The 13,317-nt window shown below is 31.8% G+C and overlaps 1 protein-coding gene and 1 long non-coding RNA gene across 3 annotated transcripts in view; both read left to right on the forward strand.

Moving 5' to 3' along the window:
• LOC111426592 (Ca[2+]-channel protein alpha[[1]] subunit T) overlaps window positions 1-13,317 on the forward strand; it is a 94,335-nt gene that overhangs the window by 28,000 nt on the left and 53,018 nt on the right. For both annotated transcript variants that reach the window (XM_071195778.1, XM_071195779.1), the window contains exons 4-5: window positions 5,305-5,417; window positions 11,586-11,814. In XM_071195778.1, the coding sequence (XP_071051879.1) occupies window positions 5,305-5,417; window positions 11,586-11,814 (342 nt within the window). The remainder of the gene's footprint in view (window positions 1-5,304; window positions 5,418-11,585; window positions 11,815-13,317) is intronic.
• LOC111426593 (uncharacterized) lies at window positions 1,887-4,341 on the forward strand. Its single transcript, XR_002707853.2, has 3 exons — window positions 1,887-2,024; window positions 2,095-2,224; window positions 3,992-4,341. It is a non-coding gene; the product is annotated as an uncharacterized lncRNA (long non-coding RNA).

The following is a 13,317-nucleotide window of genomic DNA, read 5'->3' on the forward strand; positions in this document are numbered from 1 at the left end:
GACTTTAAGCTACCCTTTTTTTATGTAAAGCCGCTCTACGATGTCATAAAGCGGCTCAGAATATTAGAGAGACTTGGTTTGAAATGAAAATTTACCACCGACATTTTCTAAGATAAGCCGCGGGATATTGAAATGCCGACTACTTGACATCCCAATTCATCTATTTTTCTTTCTCGATGGGAAAATATTGAAGCCGAAGTATGCGCGGGGTTTAAATTAAAATAAACCTCGAGACAGCCTTTGTTTGCTGAAATCCTTAACGTCACGCTGAGAGGGGAATCTTATAAATCCAGTTAGGAAATTTTCACACATCTCACAAAATATAGGATAACTTTTAACCGATTTCGTTATATAAGTGACATCCTCAGCTAAAATAAAATCCAATTTTGTTTTAGAAATATCTCATTTGTTCTTCTCATCTATTCTCGTTGAAAATAAGAGTTTACATCTAACTCACGAACTGTAACTGAGGATTTAGATTGATGCATCTTCGCCGAAGCTTTCCACTTGATTTATTTGCTCAACAAGTTGGTACTTTACGAAAGCACCTCGACCACCTGTCCTTTAAATCTTCCGCGATGAAAACCACCCCTTATTGTTGCAGCAACCTTTTTAATCCTATTACGGCAATAAAGCGGGGAGAAACGTCTTGCGATAATAAACGTGGAAGCGGGTGGAATATAAGTTGAGTTTGAGTTTGGCACCGAATTTCCATCCTCTAAAATCGACCAGACTATCCTATCCGGGTTACATTTCACCGAATTAATATTTATTGCACGCGGAGTGAACCGCCGCTGGTTTAAAAATGCACGAACCGAGAGCAGCGAATATTGCGCGTATTAATTTCACAGAAAACGGAAACCACACTACACCATGCGCTCATCAGAGTCGCTTATCGGCCAAAATTTATCTCCATTAATAATAGACTGATGAAAAATTGAAAAATATATCGCTTTACTTCGTAAACATAGAAGAAGAGTTAGGGCTGGACTCAAATCACTCAACAATAATTATTACTCTAAATAATAAAGCCAATTGGGCCTCAACACCAACTTTAACACCAAAACCTAAATCTAATATTTATCCTAAATTCATTAGAGACAAAATTGCAGAAAAACGGAAAGCAAGAAAGAATTATTATTAATTTACACAATGAACCTGGAGTTAACTATCGCCAAACTTTATTATTAACTAAACTTTCAAATACTCTTATCTCATGGTTTTAATAAAAATAACAATAATAATATAGCGAGTTTAGGTTCAAAAAAGGAAAATTAATTTTTTGTAATTCGCGACGGTAATGAAAGCTATTACAGTACTCAAACGGGTGCTGTAATAAGACTCCTTACAGCATCCGATGCCGTAATGAGATTTTAGTAACATTTTATGGAACCAGTTCAAATTGGTGACATTGTGTCATTAATTTTTCTAGTTGTCAATGTGATAATATTTGTCTATAGACGTTTAAACACGTTCTTAGCATCGAATACAAGGTCCACAATGATGAGGATGAGTAATTTCTCTTATTTTGAGAGGTGTGCATGAAACATTTTTGTCAGGTGAATACATTTTGCGTTTTGACAGTTTCTAATTGTCATTTCAAATTTCTATTTTCAAGTGTTATCAACTGCTACATACCTATTTCCCTACATTGTCAAAATTTCTTTTATTTTTGAGAAAAAAAAGGATAAAAACGCGAATTACAAAAATAGCATGAAAAACACGTTTCATAAGACTTAGAGCGCTCATTCGATAAAAAACTCGTGGCTTCGCCACTCGTTTTTCAACTTGAATTTTATTTTTTAATATACTATTACAGGTTTCTATTTTTAACTTCGTTAACTGAGTGTACTGAGAATGAGAGAGAGAGAGAGAGAGCGTATACCGCCAATAAAGACAGATGTCAAACTGTTATGTTTACGTTAAGAAACTAATAAAAAATTATAAAAACTTAAGTCTATCGATAAATGCTCAAACAAAACAAGAATAACAGTGTTATAGTGCATTTTGTTTCTTTAAGACTCGTAAGTTAGTTTGAATTATTACATGAATATGAATAGTAAAATTTCCACTTATCTGATAAATAACTTTTAGGTTATGTGCCTCTTTCCGTGTTGGAAGGTCCCTCTTAGGAATGGAAAATAGACAGGAATCCGGAAAGCTTCTACTCAGATAATTATTCTTCAATCATATATTGTTTGGATCAGGAATTTTCAGGAATCAGGTAATTTCTTCTCAATTTATTTCCGATGTTTAAATTTTGCTTCTTTTCTTTTTTACGTTAATAAAAAGAAGTCTATATTCAGTGTTAAGTTTGGATTGAACTTATCGGAGCACTAATTTTAGGTTAGGAAATTATTTTGGATTTTTTTAGGTTAGATTTTTTAATCAAATTTAACAGAGCTCTTACCCTTATTAAATTGGACTGCCTTTGGTCAACTTTTTCCTCTTCTTATATAGCCTTTTCCCCTTCTCCAATAAATTTTCTTCCTTTTGTTTAAAACCCTCTATCCTCATTGGTAGATGGGTTTCGCGCCATTTCTTCTTTTAAAAACATTTTAAAGATTTCTAAATGTCGAAAACGCCATCTATCGGATTTCTTTTGAATTACCCAAAAATAAAAAATTTCTTTTATTAAAATCTTCTTTATTCCTTCATTATTCTTGATGAGACTTCGTATTTAATGCATATATCCTTCTATTTCAATCATCCATTGGAGGTTTCAAAATTCTCCAACCACAAAAGAAGTTTGAAGTTTACAAATTTAAAATCAAATTTCCAAAGTCAAAATCTTTCGAAATCTAATAAATTAGATGTAGCTGACACTGATTTTACCGTTTTGGATGATTTTGAATGAATATTAATAGTTTTAAGAGAATTATGAGCAACTAAAAATTAAATGTCAAATGAATTGAGGTTATGTCTCTCTCCCTCTCTCAGGTAACCTGTCCAAATCTGTCTTGGAAGCTTTATTACACTATATTATGGGTAAAGCAGACTGGACCACTGGGAAAAGCTGCAAAAACATTATCTAGTGTTTAATTACATTAATTCTTATGCATAATATCGGAAATTACGCGTAAAAGTTTGTTGTTGGAAGGTTTGTTGCTATCGTCACAGGGGTTATTTATTTATTTTTATTTTGTAGCCGTGTATACACATGTCTTTTTTAATAACTATTTCAATTTAAGTAAACTACTATTAAATAAGCACTATACTTATTTATCATTTACATTTACAACATAAAGATATTTCAGTCGTTTGACAGATCAATTGATACACAATCTACTAACACAAAGTCTATTAACATACATTTGGTAGAAACAATTCTATCTAACGACAGGTAATTGTCGTTATGCATTGATAGTCTAAGAAATAAGGTAATATGTTGTAATCTCAATAAGTTTAGTGAAAATAACTTTTTATTTTGTGCGTGGGTGTAAATTAAACAATTTCAGGTTAGGATTTAATACGAAAGCATATTTGACATTGCTTTTAACTTTCAAAACGAAACGTCAAATCGCAACTTTAAAGTGATTTTTCCGTATGTACTACACTTTTCCGCACTTTTTTTTTATCATTAACGCCTCTTTTGACTCATTTCCTATCGATTAAAAACAAAATCATCGATTTTTAAGACAGACTCCTAATCTTGGAATTATTCCCAAAATTCTCCAACCACAAAAGAAGTTTGAAGTTGACAAATAAATTAGATGTAGCTGACACTGATTTTCCCGTTTTGGATGGTTTTGAATGAATATTAACAGTTTTAAGAGAATTATGAGCAACTAAAAATTAAATGTCAAATTAATTGAGGTTATGTCTCTCTCAAGTAACCTGCCTTGGAAGCTTTATTACACTATATTATGGGTAAAGCAGACTGGACCACTGGGAAAAGCTGCAAAACATTATCTAATGTTTAATTACATTAATTCTTATAGTTAATAATAGATTTATAAAGAAATTAATATTTAAAACTTTTTTTTTTAAGTTAAGGATCCTTTCCGGATGAAATCTTTGGGGAGTGGATAAATCGGGGATTAGTTCTTAGAACTGTCGAAGTGGAAAGTCCATACGACGTCCCCTCGTCTGTGTTTAGCGGTTGCAGTTTGCAGCATTCAGAGAGAAACAATGCTCCATTCAGAGGCAGCAATCGGCCGTTTGCTTTGTCCGTAGTCGAATGAATGCGGGGGTGGAATTTCTACCCTCTTTTCCACCAGCAATGGTGCTTTGTGCGTTCGATTCGCCACCGAAAAAACTAGGGAAGGAATAAAAAACGCAAAAATTTAATTAGACCGTTTTAATTAATTTCGCTGCTTGTCGGACGAATTAATAACAATGCGATTTAATCATCGACGACGAAGTCGGGGGAATACGAGGAGAAGAAGAAACTTAGCACTTGGGATGAATTTAAGTTTCGGTCGAGTTTTGAAAGCCGTTTGTTTTCTTTCTCTTTCCATCTCTTGAACGGGCGAGGGAGGATTAAGAAGTTTCGAGTTTATCTATGAGTGCACAGAACAAAAATGGTACTTTAGTCGTTTTGAACCACTTGAATCAAAAAGCATTCCGTCATTCCAAGCCGGGAACCGTTCAATTATTTTCTAAAATTAGAAATCCTTAATGATTTACTCCCGTATTAAACGGGAGGGGAAATATCGAAGGCGATTTATTATATTTTGAAGGGACTCGCGTATTTCATTCTAGTAATCTTGGCAACCCTTCGACCAAACTTTCCATAAATCACGTTTTAACTTTTTCATTTTCATTCAAACACTTTTAATACTTCAGTTTTAATAAATTTTTGATTCAATTTAAAAAAAATTAAATCCAGAGATATTATATTTTGAGGGAACATAGTTTTCCGAATACAATAGTTTAAATATCTACACGTTACTCCACGCGATCCTTTTCAGAACAAAGCTAAAGGTAACAAAAGGACAGGGATAGATACGCCTTTGGAAAACGCTTATCCGGGATTATATTTTCCGAGAGAAATATTACACGAATAAAGATGGAGCGCTTTCAAAATTGATTTTACGAGTTTTGAGGTTGTAAATCGATGGTGGGATGTGAAATTTCATAAATATTAATGCGGCCGAACGTTAATTACCGAGCACGATTTAAATTCGTAGGCCGATATGCCGGTGGTAAATTTATTGTAGGGGCGTTTTAATTTGAAGTTATTGGAAGGGTTTAATACGCGGTGGTTTTAACCTGTTGAATTGTGTGTTAATAGGCATCATACCAATAATGACCACGATCACGAAGTTTATTGTGCTTTTATTTTCCTTAATTTAATCTATACATGGTTCGAGAGGGTGTCGATGATGGTGATTCTCCTCAATTGCATCACTTTGGGGATGTATCAACCTTGCACGGACGAAAGCTGCGATACAAATCGGTGTAAAATCTTACAGGTAAGTGAGAATATTATTTTTAATCCATGATTATCATTAATCCAAAATCATCAAGTCTCAGTTACGATCATTTGTGATTCATAGTGGGAGGCAGAATTCGGGCCACTTCACCCATATGCAAAAATGTTAGATTCCTGCTGCCAATAAATCCTTCTCCTTGAGTTTATAACCAAGTAGTTCAGCTTTCTCCTTTGTTGAGCCCAAATCCCTAATCAAATCATTTAGCTCGGCTTGAGTAAACAAGTTAGGTTTCAATTTGTCTATGTATTAAAACTCACCATCAGTTTCTGATAGCTAATGGCTTCTTTCTTCTAAGATCTTCAATACATACAAAGCATACTTTATGTTGCCCTCAAGACTTATCCTAATTACAAAGATCTAAGTTTTTATCATTTTCGTCCAAGACATCCTACAGCTTCGTTCTATGTATGTATAAACTTTATAGAAAAGAGCTGATATCTGCATATTATAGAGTACCAGGGGTAAATCTTGAACCGTCGTAACCTACGGTTGGGGGCTAAAATATTGAATGGCGATGGAAAAACAAAAATTTATTTCTCAAGGACTAAAGGTGATTTTTCAAAACGGCTTTTTGCATTAAAAAGAGGATACTTTAATTAATAATTGGTGATATTTCCACAATGGTCTTTCAAGAAATTAATTTTATAGCGAATTTTGAAAATTATCGATTAAAATTGCAACATCAAAAATGTTATCAAAACTTCAAATATTGTTTTCTCAAAAACTAAAAGTTATTTTTCAAAACGTGTTGGTTCATTGGAAAGAGGACACTTTTATTAACATTTTGGGAAATTTTCATACTCATATTCCAAGAAATGGATTTTATACGAATTTTTAAAACTTAATCGGCGAAAATTGCAAAATTCGAAAATATCGATTAATTCAAAAATTTATTTCTCAAGAGCTAAAAGTGATTTTTCAAAACGGCTTTTTGCATTAAAAAGAGGATACTTTAATTAATAATTGGTGATATTTCCACAAGGATCTTTCAAGAAATTAATTTTATAGCGAATTTTGAAAATTATCGATTAAAATTGCAACATCAAAAATTTTATCAAAACTTCAAATATTGTTTTCTCAAAAACTAAAAGTAATTTTTTAAAACGGGTTGGTTCATTGGAAAGAGGACGCTTTTATTAACATTTTGGGAAATTTTCATACTCATATTCCAAGAAATGGATTTAATACGAATTTTTAAAACTTTATCGGCGAAAATTGCAAAATTCGAAAATATCGATTAATTCAAAAATTTATTTCTCACGAGCTAAAAGTGATTTTTCAAAACGGCTTTTTGCATTAAAAAGAGGATACTTTAATTAATAATTGGTGCTATTTCCACAATGGTCTTTCAAGAAATTAATTTTATAGCGAATTTTGAAAATTATCGATTAAAATTGCAACATCAAAAATGTTATCAAAACTTCAAATATTGTTTTCTCAAAAACTAAAAGTTATTTTTCAAAACGTGTTGGTTCATTGGAAAGAGGACACTTTTATTAACATTTTGGGAAATTTTCATACTCATATTCCAAGAAATGGATTTTATACGAATTTTTAAAACTTAATCGGCGAAAATTGCAAAATTCGAAAATATCGATTAATTCAAAAATTTATTTCTCAAGAGCTAAAAGTGATTTTTCAAAACGGCTTTTTGCATTAAAAAGAGGATACTTTAATTAATAATTGGTGCTATTTCCACAATGGTCTTTCAAGAAATTAATTTTATAGCGAATTTTGAAAATTATCGATGAAAATTGCAACGTCGAAAATTTTATCAAAACTTCAAATATTGTTTTCTCAAAAACTAAAAGTTATTTTCCAAAATGGGTTGGTTCATTGGAAAGAGGACACTTTTATTAACATTTTGGGAAATTTTCATACTCATATTCCAAGAAATGGATTTAATACGAATTTTTAAAACTTTATCGGCGAAAATTGCAAAATACGAAAATATCGATTAATTCAAAAATTTATTTCTCACGAGCTAAAAGTGATTTTTCAAAACGGCTTTTTGCATTAAAAAGATAATATTTTAATTAATAATTAGTGATATTTCCACAAGGGTCTTTCAAGAAATTAATTTTATAGCGAATTTTGAAAATTATCGATTAAAATTGCAACATCAAAAATTTTATCAAAACTTCAAATATTGTTTTCTCAAAAACTAAAAGTAATTTTTTAAAACGGGTTGGTTCATTGGAAAGAGGACACTTTTATTAACATTTTGGGAAATTTTCATACTCATATTCCAAGAAATGGATTTAATACGAATTTTTAAAACTTTATCGGCGAAAATTGCAAAATTCGAAAATATCGATTAATTCAAAAATTTATTTCTCACGAGCTAAAAGTGATTTTTCAAAACGGCTTTTTGCATTAAAAAGAGGATACTTTAATTAATAATTGGTGCTATTTCCACAAGGGTCTTTCAAGAAATTAATTTTATAGCGAATTTTGAAAATTATCGATTAAAATTGCAACATCAAAAATTTTATCAAAACTTCAAATATTGTTTTCTCAAAAACTAAAAGTAATTTTTTAAAACGGGTTGGTTCATTGGAAAGAGGACACTTTTATTAACATTTTGGGAAATTTTCATACTCATATTCCAAGAAATGGATTTAATACGAATTTTTAAAACTTTATCGGCGAAAATTGCAAAATTCGAAAATATCGATTAATTCAAAAATTTATTTCTCACGAGCTAAAAGTGATTTTTCAAAACGGCTTTTTGCATTAAAAAGAGGATACTTTAATTAATAATTGGTGCTATTTCCACAAGGGTCTTTCAAGAAATTAATTTTATAGCGAATTTTGAAAATTATCGATGAAAATTGCAACGTCGAAAATTTTATCAAAACTTCAAATATTGTTTTCTCAAAAACTAAAAGTTATTTTCCAAAATGGGTTGGTTCATTGGAAAGAGGACACTTTTATTAACATTTTGGGAAATTTTCATACTCATATTTCAAGAAATGGATTTTATACGAATTTTTAAAACTTTATCGTGGAAAATTGCAAAATTCGAAAATATCGATTAATTCAAAAATTTATTTCTCAAGAGCTAAAAGTGATTTTTCAAAACGGCTTTTTGCATTAAAAAGATGATATTTTAATTAATAATTAGTGATATTTCCACAAGGGTCTTTCAAGAAATTAATTTTATAGCGAATTTTGAAAATTATCGATTAAAATTGCAACATCAAAAATTTTATCAAAACTTCAAATATTGTTTTCTCAAAAACTAAAAGTAATTTTTTAAAACGTGTTGATTCATTGGAAAGAGGACACTTTTATTAACATTTTGGGAAATTTTCATACTCATATTCCAAGAAATGGATTTTATACGAATTTTTAAAACTTTATCGGCGAAAATTGCAAAATTCGAAAATATCGATTAATTCAAAAATTTATTTCTCAAGAGCTAAAAGTGATTTTTCAAAACGGCTTTTTGCATTAAAAAGAGGATACTTTAATTAATAATTGGTGCTATTTCCACAAGGGTCTTTCAAGAAATTAATTTTATAGCGAATTTTGAAAATTATCGATTAAAATTGCAACATCAAAAATTTTATCAAAACTTCAAATATTGTTTTCTCAAAAACTAAAAGATATTTTTCAAAACGGGTTGGTTCATTGGAAAGAGGACACTTTTATTAACACTTTGGGAAATTTTCATACTCAGATTCCAAGAAATGGATTTAATACGAATTTTTAAAACTTAATCGGCGAAAATTGCAAAATTCGAACATATCGATTAATTCAAAAATTTATTTCTCAAGAGCTAAAAGTGATTTTTCAAAACGGCTTTTTGCATTAAAAAGAGGATACTTTAATTAATAATTGGTGACATTTCCGCAAGGATCCTTCAAGAAATTAATTTTATTGATGAAATGAGGTTGCTAATGACAAACCTGACATAAATAAAGTTGTATTTAATGAAAAAAGTCTAATTGGGGTTGAACTTGATTATTATCTGCAGTGTTTAACACCTAAAAGAGATACTAATTCGTGTGAATAGTGGAGTACTAAGTAATAGGTTTTTAATATCCGGCCAAAGCCAGTCTTGAACTAAACCATCTCAATCCCTAAATAACACAACCCATTTAATCCCCAATTAATAAAAAATATTCCTGAGGTAGTATAATGGAAAAACCTAACTCTATAACAAAACCAGTTCATTCCTAAGTCAACCCAATAACATTTAAACTGCAGTAGTTAGAAGTACTTCATGAAATGTAATGGAAACCTCCAGCTGCGAAGGATCTCAAACCAAAGTAACTTAATCTTTAAGTGATACAACCAGTGATAGGCGCTGGGTAAATACCTGGCGGGTAGGTATTTCTAAAATGGGTATTTATCCGGGTATTTACCCCGGCCCAGGGTAAATACCCAAACAATGGGTATAAAAGTGATACCAGTAAAAATATATCGATTCCAATAAAAATGAAGAGGAAGACGAGGAATTGTCAACAATCAAAGACGAATCTGCCGTAATTTAGATTAGATCAAGTTATTATGATTATTATCACCAAGCAGCCCTCTGCGTCCATTGTTGGACATAGACCTTCCCTATTCTTTGCTGTTTGAATCCAATTGTTGGTCATTCTTTTGACGTCCACTTCGTCTGTTCGCTCGCGGTCTTCACTCGAGCAACCGTTTTGTCCACTGCTCATTCTTGATTCGCATCACATGACCGTTCTTCTTCATAGGTCTTCATTTCGTATGTAGTCCCTCAGAGTTAGACCCAGGATCGACCTCTCCATCTATCTTTGCGCTACTTGAACCCTCCTGGCAGTGGTTACCGTTAATGTTAAAGTTTCGGTGCCTTATGTCATAACCGGAAACAAGCATTGATTGAAAGCCTTTCTTGGCCTTTTCTCTTGAAGATGTCTCTAAGATTCTTCTGTTTAGTTCGCTTGTTTGATTATCTCTCGATACACGAACCTCATAGCCAAGATATACATAGCTGTGAACCCTCTCAATCTCATTATTTGATTGATTTCTCCTTGTTAATATTTAGCACGACTCTTGCACACACCTCCTTTAAGTCGTTCATCATTAGTTTAATCTCTCCAAGGATATAAGAACTATATTGTCCGCGTAGCGCAAATTATTTAAGCATTTGCAATCAATGTTTATGCCTTTTTGGGTCCAATCCAGTTGTTTAAATGCACTCTGAGGACTGTGATGAACAATTTGAGTTCAACAGTGTCCCGCCTTGTTTTGCTCACAATCAGTACTTTACTACTTTTACTCTCTTCAGTACTTTCATGCAATTTTACCGTCATTGTAGCATTCTTGTAGATGTTATAAATAAGTTTGGTATGTCGATAAGTGACTCTGCATTTTAGAAGTGCTTGCAAAACTGCCATCAACTCAATTTAAATTAAATTTTATAAATACCTCTAAATACCCATCTTGGGTAAATACCCCTGTGTATATATGCAGGAAATTTACCCTTGAAAATAAATACCCGGGTATTTAACAACACTGGATACAACCCATTTAAACTCCAGCTTGTAGAAAATGTTGTTTACAAGAAGCCTGAAGCAGTTGCGAGACGTCTTATGTACTATTCAATAGAAATCCTCAGTTCTAAAGCAAACCAACTCATTCCCAAAGCGATTCAACTCATTCCCAAAACAACCCAACTCATTTTAGCCCAACCCAACCCAAAAGCAAACCAACGCAACCTCACCCATTTAAACCGCTTTTTTTATCTTCCATGTAAATAAAGCAGTAAGACCTCCCAACCCCAAAATACTTCACATTATTCTCAAAACAAACCAATTTCAATTCAACCAAAGCAATTTGAAAGTATCAGAAAAGTGTATTACAAAGCCTATAAACTGCTACTATAAGTAGCCATACTAAGAAATAAGTAATTATTTCATGATTTTATACTTACCATTAACATAAACATTAAAGGCCAATGGACTATGTTGACTACCATGTGTAACATGTCACGGAACCGAAACCTCAATAGTAATATCCATTAACTGAAACAATCTGTGCTCTCCCACGAATCTAAAAGTAACCCAACGAGGCGAACTACCATTTATTTCAAACGAAGCACGACTTGGTCGATATTGTAATTGATCAAGCTTTATATTTAACAAACTTAAATTTTTTCTGTTTTTTTAGTTATTTGATGATTTTATCTTCGCTTTTTTCGCCTTGGAAATGACGATAAAAATGGTTGCGATGGGTGTTTGGGGTCGAGGATCATATCTTGCAGATTCCTGGAACCGTCTCGATCTTTTCATCGTTTTGGCCGGGGCCGTTGAGTATTGCGCAAAAGAAAATATGAATCTATCGGCAATCAGAACCATCAGAGTGTTAAGACCACTTCGCGCGATTAATAGGATACCAAGTAAGTATTATTTCGCTTTTTTATTCTTTTTAGTGGTGTCACATTGATTTGTATCTACGTGTTCTTTTCCTCTTTGTAATAAAAGAAATAAACTGCCTTGAAAGTTGAAACGTGCTGAAGGTGACGTATGCAAGAAAAGGTGGTGTACGACCGTGGCATTCGTTACACCAGTGAAACCAGGAGGAGTGTCAGGAGCAATTTTGCGGGACTCGGTAAGCCCTCTCGTGAACGGGAAAATCCCAACGAAGAGATGGGCGCCTCATCAACTCGGCGCTGAGACGCCAAGGGCGAAATATTACCCTCTCTCTTAGGGTTGGCGATGTCGTATTTTTGTTCCGCTGCCCTCCTGTCACTATCTGGTCGATTTTTGCAAAAGACTAAGTTAATGTCTCTTCGTACTTCAAAAAACTCGTTCTCTTTGTAAAAGATTTTTTTCAAAAAAAAAATTAATTAGTCCCTAAATTAAATTAAATTGAATATTTTTTATTTATTTTGCGTTATTTTGTTTGTAAATTATTAAATTTTACGTGGAAGTTGAAATTTAATTAGCGACCTCACCAAAGCGGGAAAGCGAAAAAGCAAACTTTTTTCTAAAAGGCCTTTTTATAACGTTTTAGTTAGAATTTTTGACGTAAAACAACAAGAGCTGATCTCAATTGTTAAAGGTTGTCATTTAATTGTTACAACAATGAAGAAAATATACAATTAGTTTTAAAAAAACCTTAAATTTTTTTTATCGATGAAAATTGCAACATCGAAAATTTGATCAAAACTTCAAATATTGTTTTCTCAAAAACTAAAAGTTATTTTTCAAAACGTGTTGGTTCATTGGAAAGGGGACACTTTTATTAACACTTTGGGAAATTTTCATACTCATATTCCAAGAAGTGGATTTTATACGAATTTTTAAAATTTAATTGGCGAAAATTGCAAAATTCGAAAAAATTGTCGATAATTTCTAAAATTTATTTCTCAAAAACTAAAAGTAATTTTTCAAAACGGCGTTTTGCATTAAAAAGAGGATACTTTAATTAATAATTGGTGATATTTCCACAAGGATCCATCAAGAAATTAATTTTATAGCGAATTTTGAAAATTATCGATGACAATTGCAACATCGAAAATTTTATTAAAATTTCAAATATAACAATATCAAAACTTCAAACATTGTTTTCTCAAAAACTAAAAGTTATTTTTCATAACGGGTTGGTTCATTGGAAAGAGGACACTCTTATTAACACTTTAAGAAATTTTCATACTCATAATCCAAGAAGTGGATTTTATACGAATTTTTAAAACTTAATCGGCGAAAATTGCAAAATTCGAAAAATTGACGAATTTGTTGTTTTTTCAACTTAATGGTGACACTGCTGAATCTGAGTATGTTACAAAAAAACTTTTAAAACAAATATTGTAGCAAATTTTATTCTGAACAATATTACTCTGTTGCACTTTTGCTCTCAGAGATATAGATATCAAGAAAAATGCAAAAATATGAAAATT

Source organism: Onthophagus taurus, chromosome 5 (assembly GCF_036711975.1).
Source record: "Onthophagus taurus isolate NC chromosome 5, IU_Otau_3.0, whole genome shotgun sequence".
NCBI classification, from domain to species: Eukaryota; Metazoa; Arthropoda; class Insecta; order Coleoptera; family Scarabaeidae; genus Onthophagus; species Onthophagus taurus.